The 24,350-nt window shown below is 37.5% G+C and overlaps 1 protein-coding gene and 1 pseudogene across 1 annotated transcript; both read right to left on the bottom strand.

The window, feature by feature from the left end:
• Positions 1–649: 649 nt before the first annotated feature.
• LOC148114095 (NADH dehydrogenase [ubiquinone] 1 alpha subcomplex subunit 11-like) lies at positions 650–1,351 on the bottom strand (annotated as a pseudogene).
• An 11,106-nt stretch (positions 1,352–12,457) lies between these two features.
• On the bottom strand, positions 12,458–23,517 carry CCR7 (C-C motif chemokine receptor 7). Its single transcript, XM_034416564.3, has 3 exons — positions 23,450–23,517; positions 21,292–21,341; positions 12,458–14,358 (listed from the first exon to the last, which is right to left on the bottom strand). The coding sequence occupies exons 1-3, from the start codon at positions 23,457–23,459 to the stop codon at positions 13,231–13,233; spliced, it is 1,188 nt and encodes a 395-aa protein (XP_034272455.1). The 5' UTR covers positions 23,460–23,517; the 3' UTR covers positions 12,458–13,230.
• Positions 23,518–24,350: the final 833 nt, after the last annotated feature.

Below are 24,350 nucleotides of genomic sequence, written 5' to 3'. Positions count from 1 at the left end.
CTCCCCACTCCAGGGGAAGGTTACTGCAAAATCCCATTTCCTCTCAATCAGCTGGGACTCGGGAGGCAGAGAATAGATGAGGGTGGGGCCAGTCAGAGGTGGTATTTACCGGTTCTCTGAACTACTCAAAATTTCTGCTACCAGTTCTCCAGAATTGGTCAGAACCAGCTGAAACCCACCTCTGATCTAATCCTTCTTTGATCTGACTCCTCCACCATCCTTTTGTCTCTACCAATATCAGAATTCTGCTGTTAAAGATACAAAGATACAAGGTTGTGGTTTCCATTGGGTGTGGCAGAGCAGGGGTGTCCCCGGGGTTTGTGTGTACATGATACATATACAAAAGGGATAGAACTTTGATATCCCCCCACCCCCATGCAGGCATCCATGGCACAGGTGGGGCTTTTATTCTCTTTTCCCCCCTCCCTCCCTCCCTCCCTCCTCTCTCTCTCTCGTTGGCAAATGTAAATGTTAATTATTAAACCAGTATTAGGTTTTTTTTTTTAACCCAAACACAATTATTTATTTGGATGTAAGTTCCTCTCAGAACAGAAAATTCAGTGAAACCACCACTTCATCATATGTACAAGTTATGTTGACATCCTTCAATCATTACTAAATATATATATATCGTTTGGAAGCCCCATGAGCTGCAGTCAGTGACTGTACATTCAACAATGCTTTTATATATGATAAAAGAAGATAAACAAGGGCATCTGCTTTTAGAATTAGGAAATCCATGTTATTTTTGAAGATGTACCAAAAATCTCCACCCTTGTTGCCTGCTCACCTTGACAAAAACTCCCAACATACCAAGACCAAAATAAGCTGAACTGCCAATAAGAAAACTGTTAGTTCTGGCTCCTATCATTGCCCCCGATGCACATCCTCCAATGAAGTACCGTGTTTCCCTAAAAATAAGACTCTGTCTTATTATTATTTTTGAACCCTGAAACAAGTGCTTGGCCTTATTGCCATGGGCTCAAAAGCCCGATTGGGCTTGTTATCAGGGGGTGTCTTATTTTGTGGGAAACAGGGTAGTTCATGGGGTCTTCTGGAGCATCTTGAAGCTCAGATGTTGCCACAAGTGACAGGTGGCAATAGTGGATTTGGCTACTCTCATAAGTCCTTCTAGATTTATTTCTGGTGTGTACAGAATTATATGGTGAGCTAAACCAATAAGACCAGTAAGGGCCCTGAGGAGTCCCCCAAGCCATGTCTTATAGTTCGTGCCATCCAGAATCTCCCTGTACTTGCTCATTTTGACACTGACAGCAGCGTGTGTCAATGGTGCCAATTATTATATTAGTTTTTATGAGTTTTTCACTAGTAATTTAAATGTTAACACCTAGATTTACATATGAAAACCTTTACAAAATGTATCTCTGTGTCTATATATATGTGAAACACTCTCTGAATTGAGGTTGATTTCAGAAAATTACCCGCCACATAATTTTTGGCAGCAGTATGGAAGTGATGTGTCACTGCCTTTTTCTGCAGTCTCTTTGTCCCTACTTCTGTCTTTAGCCTTAACTTTAGCCTTAGGCATAACTCTGTCTTAAAAGGTTTGTTTTTGTTTAAATGGCCATTGTTTTTCTCATGCTTGCACATTTTCCTACTTTACAGTATCAAATATGGAACTCTTATGAACACCAACAGAATTCCACTGTTACCTCAAATGAACTCAAAGGCAAATGCCTTACAAGGCAAGCAACGGACACTTTCATCTGTAAGTAATCAAATGCTGAGTCACGGAGGGAAGAGAGATATCAAATCCACGAAATGTTTCAACAATTGGCCTTCCAATGGCATGTCAGATTGGGCTGCTGATCAAGACTCTTCTACTTCTGTTGTCCTTCTGGAGACCATGAAAAGAGCATGGATATCATTACATGTAAAACTTCTGCTACAATTCCCAACATGTCCCTGGTTTATGTAACAAACTGGGGAGATGAGTCATGCTACCAGGTTATGCATTGTCTAGATCCCCCAGGGGATAAGCTATTTCATTCAATGAGAGAGCTGACTGAACGGCATCATTGCTGGTAGTGAGCCTCATAAAGGCAGGAGACTATATATGGTCCTAGCTAGCAGAGTATTATGTAAAAGGGAAGGGGATACAAGCTGAGCCTAGACTAAGGCATGTGGAAAAGGGCTTGTCTTTCCAGTAAGGAAAATGATTCAGCAGGCCTGGGGCTATATGCACTGGAAACAAGCATTAGCACCATTTTGGACCGAGCTGTGGTGGCAGATCGCTTTAATGACTCCACAGTTCTGCCCTCAAGTGCAACAGAAAGGAGTGAACATTAAGTAAATTAGGATCCTCAAACTGAGCACTAGGGGATTTGCAACTGATCAGCAATTTTTTCAGATGATAAGATGTACCTACCAAAGCAACAACCAAGAAGTTCCATCTTGTAAAAAAGGATTGCTAAAATCAAGTAATTGGAGGAATACCAGCACTAGTTTCCCCACCCCACCCCCCACATCCTCCGTGTGAAGGACCTTGTGAATTTCATTGTGGTACCATTCACAAGTTCTTTAGCTAAGACAAACTCAAGCATCTCTCTCCCAAATAAGGAACTCCTTCCTTAAGAAGCTGTGTAGGTATCTCAGCCTGCAGTTGGGACCGGGAATCCTTACCACTCTGTATACCCAGATGGCCTGGCTCCTTTCCTTCTAGATATGGGAACACAGTGGGGCTTTTCTCATGACACTGATTGTATCTTCTTTTGGGAAAACTTGGAAATGGCCTATTTTATAAGAATGAGATAATTTGCATTTGATGTTTCTGCATATGCGAATAAATGGTCACTGAGCATGGGAAACCCATATGCCCCAGATTTTTATTGTTTTATGAGAGAAACCAATGCTTTTCTTGCCCTTGTCCTGTCATTCTCATACAAAGAGAAGGGCCTCTTCCCATGGATTATGGAAAAGATCTTATTAAAACAGCAAAGCAATGAAGACTGAGTAAAACCCAGGAGGGACTATAACCGTGATGCGAACCTATGGCACGCATGCCACAGATGGCACGCAGAGCCCTCTCTGTGGGCACATGAGCCATCGTCCCATCTCAGCTCCATCACGCATGTGCAAGGCCTCCTGCTGCCCAGCTGATTTTTTGGTCTCTGCCACGCATGTGCGGGGAGTGGGGCATATGTGGGAGACGTGTGTATGTGTGGATGGGTGGGGCGCATGTGGGGGGGGTTGTGCATGCATTGCATTATGGGTTATAAGTGCAGGGAGGCGTACTAGGCTCAAAATGGGGCACGGGGGGAGCGTGGGGGTGGTTACATGCGCATACGTGGGGGACACGGAGAGCGTGGGGTGTTGCATGTGCAGGGGCATGGGGCACATGGGACAATTGCACACCCATTGCATTATGGGTGTGGGCATGCACACACCCTGTCCAGTGGTGGGTTGAACCCAGTTTGGACCAGTTCTATAGAACCAGTAGTAAAATCGGCAGGAGGCTCCATCCATTGACGCTGACATAATTAGAAGCAAGGCACGTGTGCGAGCCCATTGTGAGCTGGTAATAAAGGTAAGTAGAACCCACCCCTGACCCTGGCACATGCGTGTGTCCGTGCTTTCGGCATGCGACACCAAAAAGGTTAGCCATCACTGGACTATAATGTAAAATGATCAGGAAATGGTTGCAGGGAGAGTTGCAGGGAGATGTATTTTAAGTCTAAACATTACAGCATTTAAGTATCTTCTTTTGCTTATTCTATATCAACGATCTCCAAACTTGGCAGGGAGATAGCTGGGGAATTCTGGGAATTAAAGTCCATAAGTCTTAAGGTTGCCAAATTTGGAGACCCTTGTTCTGTGCCATCAAAGTAACAAAATCAACAAGGTTGAAATCTGTAGTTGCTGGGATCCCATCTCTAGGATCAATTCTGTTTGGAGACTGAAGAGAGCTCTCTTTGAAGAGAGAGGGAAAATCTGACAGCGGAAAGCTCAAACCTGCAGGGGGTTTTGAGACTGATTCTTTTGAGCCTCCAATAAAGGATGGGGAAATGAGATAGTGAAGCCACTGAATTTGGTGTTCAGTGTTCCTTGAGCTCCTGCCTGATGATGCCATCATCATTAGGGTTGCATATTTGGGAGAAGCACCAGTTTGCAGAGAAATTTCCTCCCCTGGTATAGAAGGAGGAGGACAGGGATGAATTAAACTATCAACTATGTTGGAACTCTCCAAGACTGTACCTAGTATTGGCTTGCTTATCAATAAGCAGAATGAGGCAATAAATTATGTTGTCCTATGGCAGTGCTGGCAGTTCAGCTTACAATATGATGTTGAAGTAATATAAAAGTTGTTAAGAGAAGAGTCTTGTGGGGAAAAAGCACTAAGAATGGATTCAGAGAGTTTGGGAAGAAAGAGAAAAAGATAATTCAGAAATTGTGGTATGGACATCGAGATTTATATCTGGGTTAATTGCCCCAGCCTCCTGTCAGACAGCCATGGAAACTAGAACCTAAGTAAGATTTGAGGGTACATGAACTTTTTTTTTGTCAATAGCTCGGTTTAGATCTAATGCTTGTTCCATAAAATACAAATCCTTAAATTGCATAGACATTTGATATGCTAAGCCAGCCTGTAGTGGCAGAGAAGTTGGACTTTCCTACCATCAGCCAGGCAAAATTGCTGCTAGGAAACCATAAACTTAATTTCCTGTTCATCTCCTTACTAGCACTTTTACTGCTATTAAAAACAGCCCTGTGAGGAAACTAAATTCTAGATCCTTGGTCTGGCATTTTCTTTTTAATAATCAGAAACTTATGATGGGATATCTAGGCAATAGTTCTTTGCTTACTGTTTGTTCCAATACATGGGACTCTGAAATCCACAGAATGTACTGCAGTAGCAGCAATATTTAATTATACTTGACCATCTGGTGCATTTGAATATTACAAAAAGAAAGAAAGAAAAAAAAAATACTGAAATATTGTCACAGTAGTATATAGGAGGATATGAAAAACATAGATATTTAAAAGGTAGTCAATAGATAAATTTTACCACTGTAAAAGAAACATAATGATCAATAACCTATTAAGGATATTTCAAAAGGAGACATGTGACAAGTGAATTGAGAGCCAGTACGGTGTAATGTTTAAAATGTTAGCTGTAGTGGTTAAGATAGGGATCAGGAGACTCATAATAAATCCACCTTCTGTTATAGAAGCCTATAGAATGACTTTTGGCCTGTCACTCTTCCTCAATTCAGTTCACACTACAGGTAGTGGTTACACAAAAAAACCAGGATAATAGTTGGCAGCTGGGAGTTTGAACAGTATTTCTTGGCATGCTAAGCTTTGATTCCAGGCGCCCTCTGTCTTCTCTAATATCAAATGTGCCTGTTTCTAGCTTACAGATCTGGAGGCATTAAGTACCTTGTCATGGAAGGCAGGCAATCGTGAGTCCTAAAATCCAGACTTAAAGTTCATGTTAAAAGTGTCCACAGAATAGAGGCAGCAGGTGAAAACCCAATGTTTCAGGTTGCCATCTGATCATTTCTGGATAAGCAAAATTTCACTAAAATATTGTGGGAGAGCAGGAGACAAGAAGAACATTTTCAATTCACTTCTCTGCATGATAAAACTGACAAAGATAAAACCATCGTATTATAAAAGCTTTCAATAACCTGGGCCCAGCCATACAGTCACTGGCTCAAACTCTCAGTCCCTGTTTGGCAACATTTTGCATCACTGGGCAAATCTTTTTGTTGCAATCTTTGCTGCAACTCAGCTACCCAATTGGGGACCCCAAAAGATAACCATCCAGGCCCCCATTCTTATCTTTATTCTTCCACCATTGTATTTATTTTTGTGATAATGGAGAAAAACCAATAACCTTTCAAAAAGTCCTTGTGTGGGTAGCCAGAAATGATGGGGAATGGGGATAAGCCACTGGAAGCCAAGACAAGTGGGAAGTGAAAACTAGTTTGGTCCAGTTGTTAAGGCACTAGGCATGCCTTAACCACAGAAACCAGTTGTGTGATTTAGGACCAGTCTTATAAAAGCTTTCAATAACCTGATTCTTTCTCTCTCTCTCTTTCCCGCCCGCCCTCCCTCCCTCCCTCCCTCTCCCTCTCTCCTTCTCCCTCACAGGGTTGTACTTGGGGAGAAAATAGGAGAATGAAGGTGTGTTGGATATATTTGCTGCCTTGAGTTATTTTTAGAAATAATAAAGGTGGGGTACCAGTAAATAAATAAATAAATAAATAAATAAATAAATAAATAAATAAATAAATAAATACATACATACATACATACATACATACATACATACCTGCATGGCTGCTCAAGAGAAAACATTACAAGTTGATGTATGTTTGTAGTACTTCCCCTGGAAGTAGCAGTTGAGACAGATGTTAATTGTCTACAAGAACCTGGGTATAGTGCGAATTGGAGACTAAAACAATCTTTGCTTTACAAGGAGCTGTGGCTTCTAGAAAAGTCCTTGCAGACTGCTACTGTCAACTATGCTCAAATGTCCAGTTGATGTTCTAAGTATAGATTTCCACATACAGTTTAAACAATACTATCATACTATGAAAACTGGATGTTGAACAGCAGAAAATAAGGTTATGTTATGTTGCCCTCTACTGTTCAATAAACTCCTAGGATGAAGTTGATTAATTTTTATGACATACTTTCATGTTTACCTGACTGTTTAGATTCTGAAGCATTGTACATAACAACTAAATTATTTAAAAAATCAACCAATCAATTAATAATTGAATAAGAAATGCTGAATAAATTGATCTAGGAATGGAAACTGTAGTTATACAACAAGATGGGGCTGTGTATAAATTTGATGAATACATATTAATAAATAAATAATAAAAATAAAAGCCTACTCTGTCCAACATCCCTTATCATTACTTAGCTTGACTAAGTCTGCTGGAAGTTGTAGTTCAACAACATGTGGAAGGCCACAAGTTCCCCAAACTTGCCGAAAAGTAAGTAACCGTCACTGCTACTACCACCACATGCAAGCATTTTGGCAAAAAAAAAAAAAAAAAAAAAAAAAAGCTGTTTATTTGTTATCATCATGTGGACATTTCTTCCCATAGTGATCCATTGTCACATGAGCAAAAATGTAGTTTTGTAGCTGTGTGGCATTAGGAGATAATTTCAGGTACTTTAGTTGGTGGGGACAACGTTGAAGTGACAAAGCTTACTAGTACTTCTTTTGATCCTGTCTACAAAGTTTAAATCTTTATGAGGTCCTAAATGACACTATATAATATTATAACATCACTCCAAGAGGCAACGGGAGAAGGAGAACATTTTCCCATCCCCAAATATTATTCTTTTCAAAATTCATTGGAAAAAGTGTCTACTGTGACAAGGGCTGGGCTCATTACCTCAAGCTATGGCTTGCTTAATTTCGAGTTACTGAAGAAGTGTTCATACAACAGATAAACTAAAACTTGGCAAGCCACATTACTGCTTAGTATGATATGCAAAAGCAGTCTTAATGGGGTTCTGAGGCATTCTGGGAATTAAAAATATAATTAAGAATAGGTTAGGGAGTGTCTTCAGTAGCTAGGGGAGCACTGGTCCATTTTTCATCCTGAGCCTGAAATGTATTTTTCTAAACTATAAAATGGACAAATCTATCTTCTACTTTCATTGTACTCATTGTCTCACCCCCATATCAAATGTTGAGATAGCATGACTCGTGATTTTTTTATTTCAATACTGTTGGACTAGGTCCCCTCTGGGAGCATTTAATTTAATTCAATTTAATTCATTGAATTAACTTATTTAGATCTGACTGTGGCCCAAAAAGAGAAGGATTGGATATGGAAGCTCTATCTTGTGCTTTCATTCCTAGCTGTATACCCTGTTTCCCCCAAAATAAGACATTCCCTGCAAGGGAGGGGGTTTCTACTTACCTTTACTGTTGGTTCGCAAAAGGATTGTGTGCATGCTCACATATGTGCCTTGCTTTTGTGCATGTGCAGAAGCTTCTGTGCATGCGCAGATTGCCGATGATGACATCTGGGGCAGTGGGCGGGGCCTCCTGCCAGTTTTACTACCAGTTCTTGCAAACCGGTTCGAACCGGGGGCAACCCACCACTGATCCCCTGATAATAAGCCCAAACGGGCTTTTGAGCGCATGGCAATAAGGCCAAGTGCTTATTTCAGTGTTCAAAAAATATATATAAGACAGGGTCTTATTTTTGGGGAAACATGGTAAGCTGAACAAGGCAAGAAATTGCTGGAGAAGTAGTGGATGATATTAGCCTTAATAGTCCATTATCTATAAAGTCTCTTTCAAACAAGTCTCAAAGTACAGATCTAATACAACATTGCACTACTGTAAATATCATTTAAAAAAAATAAATTTGGTTTGCTGAATAAACTACAGCGAGGTGAATTTGTCACTCAAGCTGAGGTAATGATATGTGGGAAAATTCTTGAGAGCCTGGGTCAAGAGATACTGCTAAGGGACCAGTCAGATATGAGATAGTATAACCTGCAGCTGGATAGTGGATGGGTCAAGAGGATCAAAAGAGACCACCCTAGTTTCTCAGACTAACGGATTGGGGGTGGGTGGGTGAGAAGGATTGTAATTTTAAAGTTGCAAGATATTGTCAGTGAAGTAGAATTAGCTCATCTGGTTGTGGTTCCTATCTGGTTTATCCCAAGAGGCCAGATAGCCATAAATTAAACATGACAAATCACCAGGGTGAACACATATTATGAGGTAAGCCATGTCATTGTTTAATGGATTTTGGCTTAGTTTGAATATAGGCAATAAAAAAAGGAGCTGCTTCAGAATAGTTCTGAAAAAATGCAGTGGCTTGGTTCATACATATGTGTGGTTCATTTAACCCTGGTTTTAAAAGTAACCTTCAGTTACTTTGACTGGATTTGTGTAACACACTAAATCACAATCACCTAAATCATCCACCCCAATATCTGAGTTCATGTAATATGTAGTGAGAAACAGCCAAACAAATCACACTGTCATGTATCACAAGATCGAAGCCATTCTATGTATATTCAATTTAATTCAAAGCTGTTCATTTCTGTGATTTTGGTTCTTGGCACTTAAATTCCTTATGCTAGTTCCTAAACCTCAAACATTTCAAATAAAAAAGTGGTTCTTAAAATATTCGTGTTCATAAAAGGAAATAATTGAACATTCTCTCTTTTTTTTTCAATCTGCACAATGCAAACCAGTCACAAAAATGGAATTTCCTCTATAATGCATCTGGAGGATCTTGATAGTTTTCACATTTTTCTTCTTCTGTTTCTTAAAATACATACTCTATTTCTTTTACAGCCAGCAAATTTCATTTCTCATTTTCTCATCGGCCAATATCTGGACATAGGGAAATCCAAAAGTGATTTCTATTTAAGTTTTCAAGAGCTTCATATTCTGTACCCTGTTTGATCACATGACTGGGAAGAAGAATGAGCAAGCAAGATGTGAAGTGAGGATGGAAACTCACATGGTTATAGCAGTTACACAAAGAGTTTCACTTCACCTTTTCTTCAATGATTAATGCATCTGCAAGACAAAGGACTAGAACAATTCTGCTTCTTAGCAAAGTTTGGTCTAATAATTAAGGCATCAGGCTAGAAACCAGGAGACTGGTGAGTTAGAGTTCTGCCTTAGGGATGAAAGCCAGATGATTGACTTACAGCCAGCTACTTTCTGTCAGCCCAACTCACCTCACAGGTTTGTGGTTATGCGAAAAATAAAAGGAGCAAATATTGTGTGTACCACCTTGAGTTATCTGTAAAAATAATAAACCTAGAATTTTAAAAATATCTGAAAACAAATAAAAGTATTTCACTAGCATCGTTAATACTCTGCTCTTTCTAAGAATTGATATTATACACTAATCTAGCATCTGAACATAATGGTCTCATCCCCAATCCAATAGTTAACATTGTGCATTATTTCAAAATGTGGTAAACACTAGTCCTGCCATGTTGGGCTCTTCTCTTGATTTTTGCCCCAAAGTCTTATCCTGCTGTCACTATAGCCTTCTTATCCTGCTGTCATTATAGCCTTCTGGAAATGGACTGTTGACAATCTCAACCAACTTTCTGTTGAACACTAAATATAAGAGATACAACCTGACAATGCTACTGCATTATCAGGTATCTATTGTATCTGGATTTGTACCATTGAGATGCAGCTGACAGTTTTTAGTAGAACTGGTCCAACTACTAGGCAGGTTGGTAGTATGTCTCAAGTGCTAGAATAGATAATGGATACCATTGAAAATGAACCAAGAGGGCATTTATTCATTCACTCACTCATTAATTAATTAGACTAGGGTGATCTCTGCTTTGCAGTTACACATATGATTTAGTTCATAGATTCATGATTTTGACTTAATTGTTACCCTGCTTTTTCTTGAGGTATTACACAATCACAATACTGTTTGGTGCCAATTTTCATATCCTATTTTGTCTGCTGTGTACAACAGCCTTGTGCTGTTACAGCCCCCCCCCCCCGCTGCAATATTTCAGTTATAAGATGGATCACTTTTGATGTTTTACTCGCAGTGATATCAAGATATACACAGCCATGGCACCTATCAATCTATCTAAAACACCAAAACTCTCTGCCACCTGATGACAGCCACAAAGTGAGAAATCCTTTTGAAAAGGGGTAGAAGAAAAATGTAAGATTATTTTTTCAGGGGAAAATAAACCCAAAACTTTAAGGAAATTGGAAGATTTTAGGGAAGCATTATTTAAGGCACAATGTCATATTTGGAGGGTAGTCATTATAGATGGAGGTGCAAATTGGGGTTCTGTTGCTTCAGAGAAGGATAAAATCTCTCTCTTTCTCTCTCTCTCCCTGTGTGTTTCTCTCTGTGTGTATGTTTGTGGGTGCAATGATCTTCCAAATCAAAAGATTAAGTTGAATAAGACTTGAGCTGCGGCATCCTTTTTTCTAGAAATGAAACTCTGAAACCTTGATTACATGTGATCTTATCTATTTTTTAATATGCATATATATCAGAAGAATAAGTTGTATGATAGGCATCCATGAATCTATACCCATCTGTAATGTGTCTGATTTGGAAAAACACATTTACAAATAATTCTAAAAAGCAGCAAATGAGAGAGGATTGAGAAACGACTCATACACATATATAGCATACATCATTTGTGTACAATCAAGCTTTAAAAGATAGACTACCCTCTTGGTTTAAGAATTTTAAGTTTCTTTGAAAAAAATGTAATGTTCTACTGTAATAATTTGGGGATAGGAACTAGGATTTATTTAGAAAACATTACAATCTGAGAATACAGAGATTTATGCTCTGTGGGGAAAAATATCATTTTTTGAGATGGCCTACTTTTCCCCTCAAATAAACAATTGGATATCTTTAGTCTTTGGTCTGTGATGTTTCTTCAATTGTTGTAACTTTATGATTGAAAGCGGAGCATGTCATTTGTCAATTATACCAGATCTGCAAACTCAAAATCTTTTTTAAAAAACTGACTTGTGCTCATCTGGATTATCAAAGCCAGATTTGATAGTTCTAGTCAGTGCAATTTCTAAAACAACTAGTACTGGGAACTAGTGATTCATGTAGAAGGGGAGTTTTTCAATAATCCCATCTTGATAAATGGAAATGACCATTGACTTGTGGTTGTGGAAGATTGAAGTATTGGCTTTATTCCTTTCCAATATCTGTCCCTCTGTCTCTGCTTCCAGAAGGAAGGAAAATAATATTTCCTACTAGTCTTTCAGTTAATGAGTTCTACAGTTGGGAGACAAAAAAAAAAAAAAAAGAAGAAGAAGAAGCAGACAAAAATAGGAATGAAAATAACCTCTGCATATTTATGTAAATATCAACTAGAAGCATGCCTCATCAGTGGCAGGTGTTGTTGTTGTTTTAGTTGTTGTTGTTGTGGGATTGTAACTATTCCTTTCCTGCCTCTCTGCAAAACTAATATTTGCATATCAAGAAAAACTCCTGCATCTATGGAAGGTCCCTCTAAATGTAAATTTGGAGAAGCAACTGTTGGAAAGTTTATGGTGTGTAGCATAAAAGGAGAAGATTCTTTTGGATTCTAACTTTCCCATTCCTCCATTCCCTGGATGCTATTGCTCAGGTTTTCACATAGTTATCCCCATTACAAAATAAAATAAAAATAAGATGTACACGAAGAACTTAATCTCATATTGAATTACTTAAGACATTGCTTTTGTATGCTCATAAGAGACCCATGTCTAGGCTCATCATAGCATGGAAAGTGCAAGAATGTGATTATTCTGTGATTAGAAGCAAATGGGATAACATCTAGTGACAATCTTGTACATAGTATTAAAATGATGCATGTGTCTTTCTTTCCCTCAACACAAATGATGCATATTCTAATGTATTACTAATCAAATGTACCATTTAGTATAGGAACCCAGGCTTAAACCAGATTGTTTTATTTGTTTGTTTATTATTCATTAATTTTAAAATGGAAAAGAGAAAAGAAGACAAAAGTTAAAAATTACAAATACAAACATTACATGGAAAAGTTTGTGGAATAATATAAGATAACATTAAAAGAAAATATAAATCATTCTACATGAAGAAACACCTCACTGTTGTTCTTATATATCAACTTCTACTGAACAAATATAAAGATAGCTTTATGGAAGTTTAACATTTTAGCACTTTCACTCTACTTTTTGGGGAAATGGATCAAACCCGGTAGTCATTTGGGCTCCCCTCCCCTTGCAACAATAACATGTAAATTCCAGAGATGAAGGAAGGGAGGGAGGGAGGGAGGGAGGGATGGAGAAGGAGGGAGGGGAAAAATCATCTGCTTGCTTGTTCCTCAGTTTTGTGAAGAAGTTAAATAATTCTCACCATTTTATGTCTGCAAGTTTTTTTTAATTAGGTCTCCTGAATGTCAACATTCTTAATTCACTCTTCAACTTTAGAAGAAGATGCTTCGCCTTTGCTGTAGCTATGGCATGGTTCTCCTGTTTAAGATCTGCAGACAGCTTTCTGTAGTTCTCCTGATTTTTGCTTTTTAGCAAATTCATCTAGATAAATTGAGTTGACCAGTGGGGAATAGAAAAAAGAGTTGGGTCTCTTCAGTTCTGTGAAAATACTCCCACCAATAAGTGAGACCTAAAGGATTTCCTGGTTCAATCTCTGATGATGGGTGATGAAAGCTGTTGCCAAATACCGATGATATTGACATCTGCGATATTGATTTTCCAGCAACTCATGGGGAGAAAGAAGTTGTGGTGTCAGTTTCTGTGGGAACAGAACTTCTGCTGTTCTTCTGATTTGTTGACCATTGCCAGAGCTGCCTTTGATTGATGCAGCCCAGATCTTTAAGAAGTCGGAGAACATCATTGCGGAACTTAAGCCCTATGAAAGCATACAGGAATGGATTGAGACAGCAGCGGAAGCAAGCCAAGCTGTAAGTCACATCATTAGCCACATCTAGGGTCTTGATGGCATTGCACTGGCCAGTGGTTCGGTTGTATTTTGAAATGGTCCTGAGGACTATGATGCAATTGTAGGGGAGCTGAAGGAGAACAAAAGCTATCATGACCATAACAAGGATTTTGATTACATGTTTTTTTTCGAAGCTGTGGGGTTGCAGCAAATTTTTGATGATGACACAATAGCAGAAACACATTACAAATAGAGGTAAGCAAAACCCAAAGACCATCTGAGATACTTTTATACTGATAGTTAAGGCTTTATTATCACCTGTGGTGATGAAACATTGCGGTGGGTATAAAGGAGTTTCATAAACACTGGTATGGACCACTTCTGGGACAGAAAAAATAAAAGCCAATGTCCAAATCAAGGAACAAGTAACTTTGCTGGCAAACATTCTCTGGGACCGAAGGCGGTGGGCTGAAGTTGCCTGAACAATAGCAAAATATCTGTCAATGCTGATGGAGAGAAGAAGCAGCATGCCACTGAAGAAACTCATCTGGCAGATGAGGTAAATGGCTTTGCATGCAAAGTCCCCAAAAACCCAGTGCTTGGCTGCACTGACAGCCCAAAATGGGAGAGTCAAAAGAAAGAAGATGTCTGATAAGGCCAGATTGAATAGGTAGACATCAGTCATTGTCTTGAGCCTCTTGAAATAGATGTAGGTTGCCATAACCAGACCATTGCCTGCCAGTCCCACAAAGCATATCAAGGAATATGCAACAGGAAGGAAAATAGCATGGAATTTCCGGATCTCTTCTTTCTTGCAGATCTCTTCGAACTGACTGTAGTCAAAATTGGAAAAATCCTCAGTGTTGTAATCCACTGTTATTTGGCTCTCTTTAGTAGCATCTTCACCAAGGCTGTCATTCTTATTTATCATTAAGTCACCTTTGCAGAACTAGAAGGGAGATACAACATGGGTTATTTTTATCTCCCCATATTCTTTTAAATTGTGATATATATTTTTTTGTATTGCAAAGGAAACGATCTTTAGGTAAGAATGATCTATTCTTTGAATGTTCTTCTTTAGAACACGTAAACATAATAAACTAACATTAGTTTTATTTCAGTTGAATTATGGTGACTTCCCTCCAAATAATCCTAGAAAATAATTATTTAATGAGGCTACCATTAGAAGTTTTTAGTCTATTCTTCCCAGAATTCCTGAGATGAAGGAGTAATGTTTCATCCCATACTTGGAGAACCCAGAGTAAGTTTTATGCCTGATGACAATGGGCAAGCTCATGCAGTATTCTCATCAACTATGCAAAATACTTTGTCTCTGATTTTGGAGGTGTTTTTGTCTACCCAAAAGCTCTGTATTTCTTGGAGTTCCCCCATTCAAGTAGTAATCAAACCTGACCCTGCAGAAGAACTTATGCAAACCCATAAAGTAGAGGTGTGTTGGTGGAGGGAACTATGTGGAATAATATTATGAAATAGTATGCATACACTTACCCATCATATTTTTCCCTTTTGGAGTAAGTAGCTTTATGCAAGGCACAGAAAAATATTGAGAAGCAGGAGCAAAAGAAATTAAAAGCAGCAGATAAAAGAATCAAGCTAAACCTAGTTAAATCCAACACTATTCATTATAGTACTTTTCACTCTTTTGTTCTTGCCAATCAGCCATGCTGCACCAATTTGCCTTCTTGTCTTCCTTTTTTTCCCTGTTTGCTTGGTTTTTTTTTGGTTTTTTTTGAGCAGCTCATCTACTACAGCCAGAAAAATTTTTCTGAATCTTCCCCTTCCACTCAACCCTTCCACTCTGCCTTTCTAGATTTACTTATGTTCAACCCTTCTTCATTTAGTGTGTTTTTGGTTCCTTCCTTCCTTCCTTCCTTCCTTCCTTCCTTCCTTCCTTCCTTCCTTCCTTCCTTCCTTCCTTCCTTCCTTTCTTCATTCCTCCATTATTTTTAAAGTTTTTAAAAACCATACATAATTCTTAAGTATACCATTCTTACTGCATTCAACTTCCTGTACTTACCCAAATCTCAGTTCCTAATAATGAAAAAGGTAAAACAGCCTTTTTATACACAGGTCATTATTTTTTTTACAAACCTTATAGGCCACATATAATTCATTATTTTTCTATTATTATTTGCAGAATTTTAACATTTATACATCCATTTTCTGACCTTAGTAAAACCTTTTATTGTGGCATACAAGTACATCTACTTATAGTATTTTCTCACCATTTATATATTCCTTGAAATCATTTTCCCTATCGAATAGTAGGGTTTCTGGAACATTAATATTCAAATCAATATTAATATTCAAATTTTAACATTAATATTCTGTGATGAATTTGATGCAGTCTAAATTTTGCTGCAAATTGTTTGGGTTGCAATCAGCAGTGCTGTATTATCTGTGTGCAAGCCATCATCACATCTCAAATATCATCATAAGCACTAAACTTTCAAGGGGATATCCTCAATCAAAGCTTTATTATATTTTCTGTTCAGTGTTTAGTCATTAGTTAAGCATTCTATTTATCCTCATATAAACATTTACTTTGATCATATATGGGTTCTTGTATTCAGCAACCAATTTTCAATTCAGATGCTTTCTCTAAATCAACAAATATTCCTTTTTCCAAGGTTATTTATCTCTTTGTAAAAGGGAACAATAATAGCATTCTTCCAAATATCTGGCATGGTAGTAGCCTTCAAACTGATTCTAAAATATTGCACAATTACTATATAATGAAATCACACTCATATTTTAACTTTTTTTCCCAGTTGGATCATCTATACTTGCTGCCATAATATTTTTAAATGTTGTCATAGCAATTTTCACTTTTCCTCATTATTTTTTCCAGGACATTAACACTTACAATTTTGATATCAATTCCATTTTTTGTCATATCATTACCATCTCCACAGACATCTCTACAATACTCTCTACAATACTCCCTCCTGCTTTGTTGCACTTTAATTTAATTCCAAATTATTTCATCACTTTTATTCTTAATCCTATTTACTCCATTGCAGGTTATTTTTTCAGCTCTTCTCACCTACTTTTCATTTTCTAGTTTAACTAGATTTTACTAAGGGTTAAATATGCAAAATCTTTCTCTGAGTGGATCTTAGAAGTTTCCATTCCAACGCAAGTATTATATCTAGATAGCAAAAGAGATGCTCAGTTGGATTGAGATGGATGGCTAAGGAAATTAAAAAAACAAACAAACAAATAAATCCCTCAGACTCCCAATTTATCTGCACATGAATACTGGCTATTTTAAAAAAAAGTTGTGCAAGGGGAACAAAAGATGTGCAAGTAAAATTTTGTCTAGCTCAGCGCTTAGATTTCATGTGCAGTGAAAGCTTTTATGAAACAGCTGTCTCAAATTATTACAAGTTGGTGTGTTGATAGCAACTCCCAAAATTTAGAATCTTGTTGGAAATCGTGAGTTTCTATTCCATTATATATAGAGTGGGGAAGAATGTAATAGAAAAAGAAAAATATTTGTTCAAGATTGGAGGGTGGTAGCAATATGAAATATGTTTATTTCTGAAGTAAAGTCCCACTGAATTCAAATGATATTATTTCTACAAGGTAAATAGGCACTGGATTGTAGTCTATGGAACTTTCCCTGCTCGTATTTAACCACAGTACAAACAAATCCTGAAATTCTCTTTTTTTTACTGATCACCACAACATTTCCTGTGTTACTGTTTTCTCATAGTTTTTCTCATTTCTCATCCATAACTGAGGAATGAGAAAGATTTAAGTCATCTTTAGCTATACCTGTACTAAAGTACTCTTCCACTCATTAATCAGACATTGTCTAAGGCAGGATTTCTCAACTGTGCTAACTTGAAGATGTGTGGAATTCAACTCCTAGAATTGCCCCAGCCAATATGATGGTTTGAGAATTCTGTGGGAGTTGAAGTCTATACATCTTCAAACAGCCAAGGTCCAGGAACAATGGTCTAAAGATAATCTCATGGTGTATTAGATCAGTCACTTTGAAAATAAGTTAAGTGATTGCTGTGATTAGAACAGAAGCAGGACTTGGATCATCAATGGAGAGAGCTAATACTGGTCTTCTGAATCAGGCTGAATCATGAATAACTAAGTAACACTTCACCTCAGCAGTGGAGTGAGAGCTGTGATATGAGCTACTATATAAATTGAAATAAATAAATAAAGCCTCAAAACAGGTTACTTTTTGGGCAGGAATTAGAATACTTAAAAAGATGAATGCTGTTTATGTAGCAAGAACACATAAAGGATTAGTGCTGGGATTGCCTTTTGTCAGTGAAGATTTTATGTTAAATTATAAACAAGACTTATTTATGGTCTTCAGCAAGGTAGCTTATAAATGTTCTTCCAAATGTTCCAGAAACAGCTTATTGAAACCATAAATGGCATTAGATATTAACCACGTTAAGGATTGTTCTTGATTTGGTTCTGACATATCAACATATCATACCTACGAGACCGTCTTTTGCCACCAATAGCCTCCCACCGACCAGTTCGTTCTCACAGGGAGGGACTACTCAGGGTACTGTCAGTCAAATTATGTCGACTGGCGACTCCCAGGGGGAGGGCCTTCTCTGTGGGGGCTCCAACCCTTTGGAATGAACTGCCCCCGGAGATACGGAATATCCCTGATCTCCGTGCTTTCCGCCGTGCCCTCAAGACCCTGATGTTCCAACAGGCGGGGCTAAACATACGAACATGTGAATGATTTTTTAAATGTTATCTAATTCTGGGTTTTATTTGATTGACCAAACTAAGTAATAATTTTAATTAGCAATTTTATGATGTTTGTGTGTCTATATTTTTCTTGACTGTACACCGCCTTGAGTCCTACGGGAGAAAGGCGGTATAGAAATATAATAAATAATAATAATAATAATAATAATAATAATAATAATAATAATAATAACAACAACAACAACAACAACAACAACAACAACAACAACTAATATTATAGAAAATGCTAATATTCCTTCCAATGGCTTTGATACATATGAAGGGCAACACTAGATAATCCCATTTAGTCCTTAAAATGAGAAAAAAATATGACAATATAACACTTGATTCCTCTATCCTTGAGCGCTGTTCTATCACAGTGATGAGTCCAACAAATGATACTGGCCTTGTTTTAGTGCAGGATAAATTAAGGAAAATGTCTGGTGCTGTAATGGAATAGTGATATTGGTAGTGATTTCATTTTTGTCCTTGTGGCAGCAGTGCCTCAAAATATTGTGTGGATAGCCATGAAGCCAAAATAAGTGGGCAAAATGGGTCCTAACCCCAATATTGTAACAGAGTAAAAAGCATTGCCATATTAAAGCCCTTTTTGGCAAAAAGAGTTAGAACTTGCATTATACCGAATGGTGGCACAACCTGTAGTACTTAAACGACAGAAACCAGCTCTTTCTGATTTCAACCAAGTTTCTGTTCAAAAGCTACCAATTTTTCAAAAAGTGCTAAAAAATACAGGTTTAATTTTTATATATGTACACAATTTTATATGTATACACACACACACACACACACACACACACACACACACACATGTATGATCTAGCAAGTGTTTTGTGAAATGTGAAGTTAGATACCGTTACGAGAATCAGATATCAGATTTACCCTGCAGCCTATCTAAAGTGACCCTGGAAAGTCACTCAATGACCTGGAAAGAAGGGAGTATTCTCCTATGAATACTCCTATGACCTATAGGAACTGGGCAGATCTCATAGTTAATTGCATCATCAACTACATCATTGTTATAGTGCATTACTTTTGATCCATCAAGAAAAAAATGTGTCTGAAAAAAGACAAAGAAAGTTTGAGAATAGAACACCTATACAGCTTTTAACAGTTTTTAAAATATATGACTAAAGCAATATACCATAACATTAGAAATGTTTTAATGAACATGTCTTAGTTGTGGTTAGAGAAATACGTTTATGCTTGGGCATAAATAAATTAGATTTGGGTTGGCTAAAGCAAGAAAAACTGATTTTTTGTGTGACAGTTATTCTGGAAAATTCCAGAAAGACATCTAAGATTCAGTTTCACTGGGAGTTTAAAACAGGTAGAAGTGTTGGCTCTATGAAGAAGTTCACAGAATGATGGAAAAATTCTAATCAAATGGTGAGAAAAATGAGAACTACATTGAGCCAATTTTTGATTCAAAATGGAATAAGGATGGAACAATGAAGAGAAGAAATAATGGGAGCAGAACAGGATAAAGTATTTGAAAATTTGAAATAGAAGGGATGTAAAAGTAGGGCTAAAATGTTAGCAAAACTGGGGGAGATGGAGGAAAAAAAGAGGGGGACTTAGGAAGGGCAAACATAGAGATGTAGACAGAGGATACTGAGGTAGAGGAGGTGGAAGAGAATGAAAAAAATGATGCAATGGGGAGGCATCTGCTTTATGTTTGAACTGTCTTCTTCTTCTTCTTCTTCATCATCATCATCATCATCATCATCATCATCATCATCATCATCATCCAGGTTTTGTATGAAATTATGTGTTGGATACAGATTAGTGGAACAAAACAGCATGACAGTGATGGAAAGCTTTGAGGCTGGTTGGGGATCAGTATTGGTATTGGGATGCTTCTTAGCTCCTTACAAGAGGCACAAGACAATACCATTTATCTGTTGTATACAGGATGCATAAATCTCAGACTTGATAGAATAAAATGGTACAAAACTGGTGCAAGGCACAGGTTTTACTACTCACAGCAATAAATGTTTAGGCCTTTTGAACCCTTTGAAGATTGAAATGTTTGTACTCCCTTAATGGTGGGGTTACAAATTCCACCCCTGATAGAAAAAAAGTGGTTCAAATGTTTGGTCTTGGTTTTAACTTTGGGTGCAAGTCAAAGATTTGGTTTGCAGTTACTGAATTCTGCTGTACTGGATTGAGTGAAAGAACCACATCCTGTGGGTTTACTTAAAGCAGCATTGCCTAAAAAGGAAAGAGGACAAGGCAACTATCCTTGGGCTCTCTCTACCTGTGTGAAAGTGAGCGTGCCAAAAGAAAGAAGAAGAATTAATTTACAGTGTTTAAGTGAAACTTTGCCACCAACCTAACCACATAGTTTTCATCAAGATTAGCCCATGAGGTTGGGAGATGTGGTTTGTTGTTTAGCAATTACATTTGTGCTTAGCAATCTTCACCCCATGAATTCAACTGCAAACCCACCATCTCTAGTCTATGCCCTGAAGGGTGGAGTCAAGAGAAGGGGACATAGTAAAACACATTTGAGGAATAACAAGTCAGCATGGAACAAGAAGTTCCATGTTTTGTCAGGTCAAAAACCTATTGATCTCACCTTTTGTTTTCTAAGTGATGAAAAAGACACTTCTGGAAAGTATAAAAGCTACTCTTGAGAGAAGAGGACCATCCCCTCTGACAGTGGTTGATTGTGCAAAGCCTCCCTTTCATTAACTTATTTGTGTACAAAAAGCACAAATAACAAGTTAAAAGGGCTTAAAAACAACTCGTAAAACAGTGAGCCAGTGGACATAATCTGGTTTGTTGATGGTTTAGTGGCTAGGTTCAACTTTCTTGTTAAGTCATAAGCCGTGGTTTACAGATTGTAGTGACTTAATTCATATGACATATTAATTCATGATGACTTAATCTATATCCCCCAATCTGTTCCCCATTGTCACATTTATAACATTTATAACTTGACACCCAAAGAAAAGAATGGGCAAGGAACATAGAGAGTTGAAGAGGGGCAGCGGGGGGGGGGGGGTAAGTTTAGGCCTGATTTTCTCCTAGCAGCAACAGCAGTGAGCAAGTGAAGGGCTGGAGTTAGAAGATGCACAGTGTTTTTATCAGCTTTATATTGTACCTGGAAAAGGAGAGGGAGCTTCCAAAGTAATGCAGCTTTCAACTGTTGATCTAGAGAAGGAGAGAATACAACAGATGCTTAAAAAGCCCTTTTGTGAGAAAGAAAGAGAATCACAATTGCATTACTTGCTGAGTAACCTAGGCCCAAATTAAAGGCAGAATGGATTGCCAAGATTTCCATAGCTTGGTGCCTTCTTGGGCTACAATTCTCAGAATCTGGGCTAATCCAGCTGGAGGGCATCAAAAGGCGATGGGTAACCTAGGTTATTTTGTATTGCCTTTTCTTAATGGGGGGGTGGATCCATCATGGATGGGTCATGTCCAAAATAATAGCAATCCTTTGGGTGTGATTGGAGATTCCTACTTTCTTTGATTCTGAGATGTTGGCTAGCAAAATGATTCACTAGATTGTTCTTTTGAAAAGTGATGGATAGGGGACTTGTAATCCCTACTAAGTACATTACTGGCTTAGAGCTCCATAAGGACAGTTATCTCCCTCCTGCATGACTCCTGCCTCCAAATTTTCTTCTGAAAAGTCAAAATTGGTTAAGGGACTGGACCTGGCTGTTATCTACTTTAGACTCACAAAAGCAGCTTTGTTTGTCCAAAGCAACAACTGAAGTGGTTCAAAAATCAAAAGAAAAATGGAAATGGAAAATCTCTAAATTAGCTTTTTAAGCATATTTCAGCTCTGGAGCTATTTTCCTAAAACAACTTGTCTGAATTTGTTATTTTTTCAATTTAATACATTTATTTTGATTTTTGCTAGTCGAGGGTTAAGAAAGGATCGAGGTTAAGGCTTGGCTCTTCCCTCAAGCATTGGGTTAATATGGGAATTGAGCCCAGTGCATTTATATTTGGAATAAGAATGCTATGGAACATTGGTTGGATGGCTTTATTTTCTTGTCTGTTTTGTATTTTTGTGATCTGCCCAGAGTTATGCTGCATAAAAAGGTCAGCCATATACCCCTTTTAAATAAATAAACAATTATATCAATAGCAATATAACATAAGAAGCAAGTTATGCCCAAAAGTTATACAAATGAATTATACAATTATAAATTAATAACCTGGAAATTATAAGATAACTACAAATCAACATTTTCAACTAGCAACAGCAGTAAGTATAGTCAAGTTAAAAATGTAATTAGAATTAAACAGTTCTCATCAATACATTTTATTTTTTATTGATTTATCAAATTTTGAAACCACTCATCTTCCTCACATGGGCAGTCTGGGTGGTGAACAAATAAAATATTAAAGCATAAAAACAGTGTATAAAATTTTAAAAAAAGCGAGAATGATTAAAATTCAATTTTAAAAAGTTTGTGGCGGGGGGCTTTCAGGACATCAACCAGCCCCACAGCTGCATGCTCCTCTGTGACCCCCAGATAAGACATATAATATATATGTTTTATTCGATTTTAAATCTTTATGTATGTGTATGTGTTTTATTTCGTGGCTGTTCACCGCCCTGAGTCCTCCAGGAGTAGGGCGGTATAGAAATTCAATAAAACTAAAAAACTAAACTAAACTAAACTAAACTAAACTAAACTAAACTAAAAGTAATAAAATGTAAGGTGTATTAAATATAATAAGGTAATATACGAAGGGATTAAAATTGAAACATAAAAGCTAATATACTAAATATCTTAATATATAAATAGCAGTGCAGTTATAATGTAGACTGGTAAATTTTTAAAAAATCTGTTTTGCAATTTGCATTTTATTTCTAACTGATAATGAAATAACATGAAATATATTTGTAAATATATTTAGATATATGTGTATATGTGTGTGTGTGTTTGTGTGTATGTATGTATGTATGTATAAAATATTTCAATCATTAGTGAATCAAGTCATCCAATATCTTTAAAAGAAAAGAATATTTGATTATCATATGTAAACATTACATAGATGGAAATTTGTTCCTCTGATTTATCATCTGAATCCGTCAGTTCTCCTCATAGTCTTAAGGAAGCTAAGAGAACCAATATGAGCACTTGTCTATCTTTCTGATTTATGTGAGCAGTTCTTTCTGCTCACTCCTTAGGTGAGAGGATTTCACTCTGCACATGATCAGAGACACCTGTTATTCCTTGGACATCAAGAATTTGTGCAGGAGTTGAACTCTCAGAAAAGGTAACTTTCATACTCACCCCTGTCCATGGTCTTTTGCAAGCAGATCGCAGAGAGGAAGTGTGAGTGGCAGTTTGTCAGGGAAGAGAAGCTCTGAATGAGCATAGAACAAAAGCTGTATTGTAAGGACCGCCTTTTTATTCCTGTTGACAATACGCAAGCATGTAAAACATGTATGATATATTGCCTCCGATGCCAAACATTTAACCATGGTTTCTCTACCTGTACAGTCAATACTGAAGCAGAACTTGGAAGATGGGTTTAAATACCCTCAGATGTTTCCTGCTCTACTGGAAAAAGTATTCTGGTGCAATTGATAAGAAGAGTTTACTCCCTTGAAGGCTGAAAAGATTGTTGCAAGTTACGTTTTTGTGGTGATGTCTATTAGAGAAATAGCCTTCATGATATATGGCAATGGGATGTATTTCCTTTTAAATTCATGTACACCTTGCATTTGGGGAGCTTTTTTTAATCTAGAAAAAAAACAAACCCTGAAGACATATAGAAAGGAAGGGGACCAAGAGAGATAAGTAGATTGTCCTCACTATGACCATTTTTTTTCTTAATAAAACACCCAGGACAAAACTAACTGTCATCTCACCTCTATAACTGTCTGGTTTGGTTCTGCAACCCAACAAGACAGACATAGACTTCAGAGGATAATTAGAACTGCAGAAAAAACAATTACTACCAACTTGCCTTCCATTGAAGACCAGCATGAGTCAAAAAGAAGGGTGTGAAAATATTTACAGACCTCTCACATCCTGGACATAAACTGTTTCAACTCCTACCCTCAAAACGACACTATAGAGTACTGCACACCAGAACAACTAGACACAAGAACAGTTTTTTCCTGAATGCCATCACTCTGCTAAACAAATAATTCCCTCAACACTATTCACTAAGTCTGCATTACTATTA

Source organism: Pantherophis guttatus, chromosome 4 (genome assembly GCF_059756535.1).
Source record: "Pantherophis guttatus breed Tessera chromosome 4, ASM5975653v1, whole genome shotgun sequence".
NCBI classification, from domain to species: Eukaryota; Metazoa; Chordata; class Lepidosauria; order Squamata; family Colubridae; genus Pantherophis; species Pantherophis guttatus.
The sequence above is the reverse complement of the archived record's forward strand: the minus strand, read 5'-3'. Positions and strand labels throughout refer to the sequence as shown.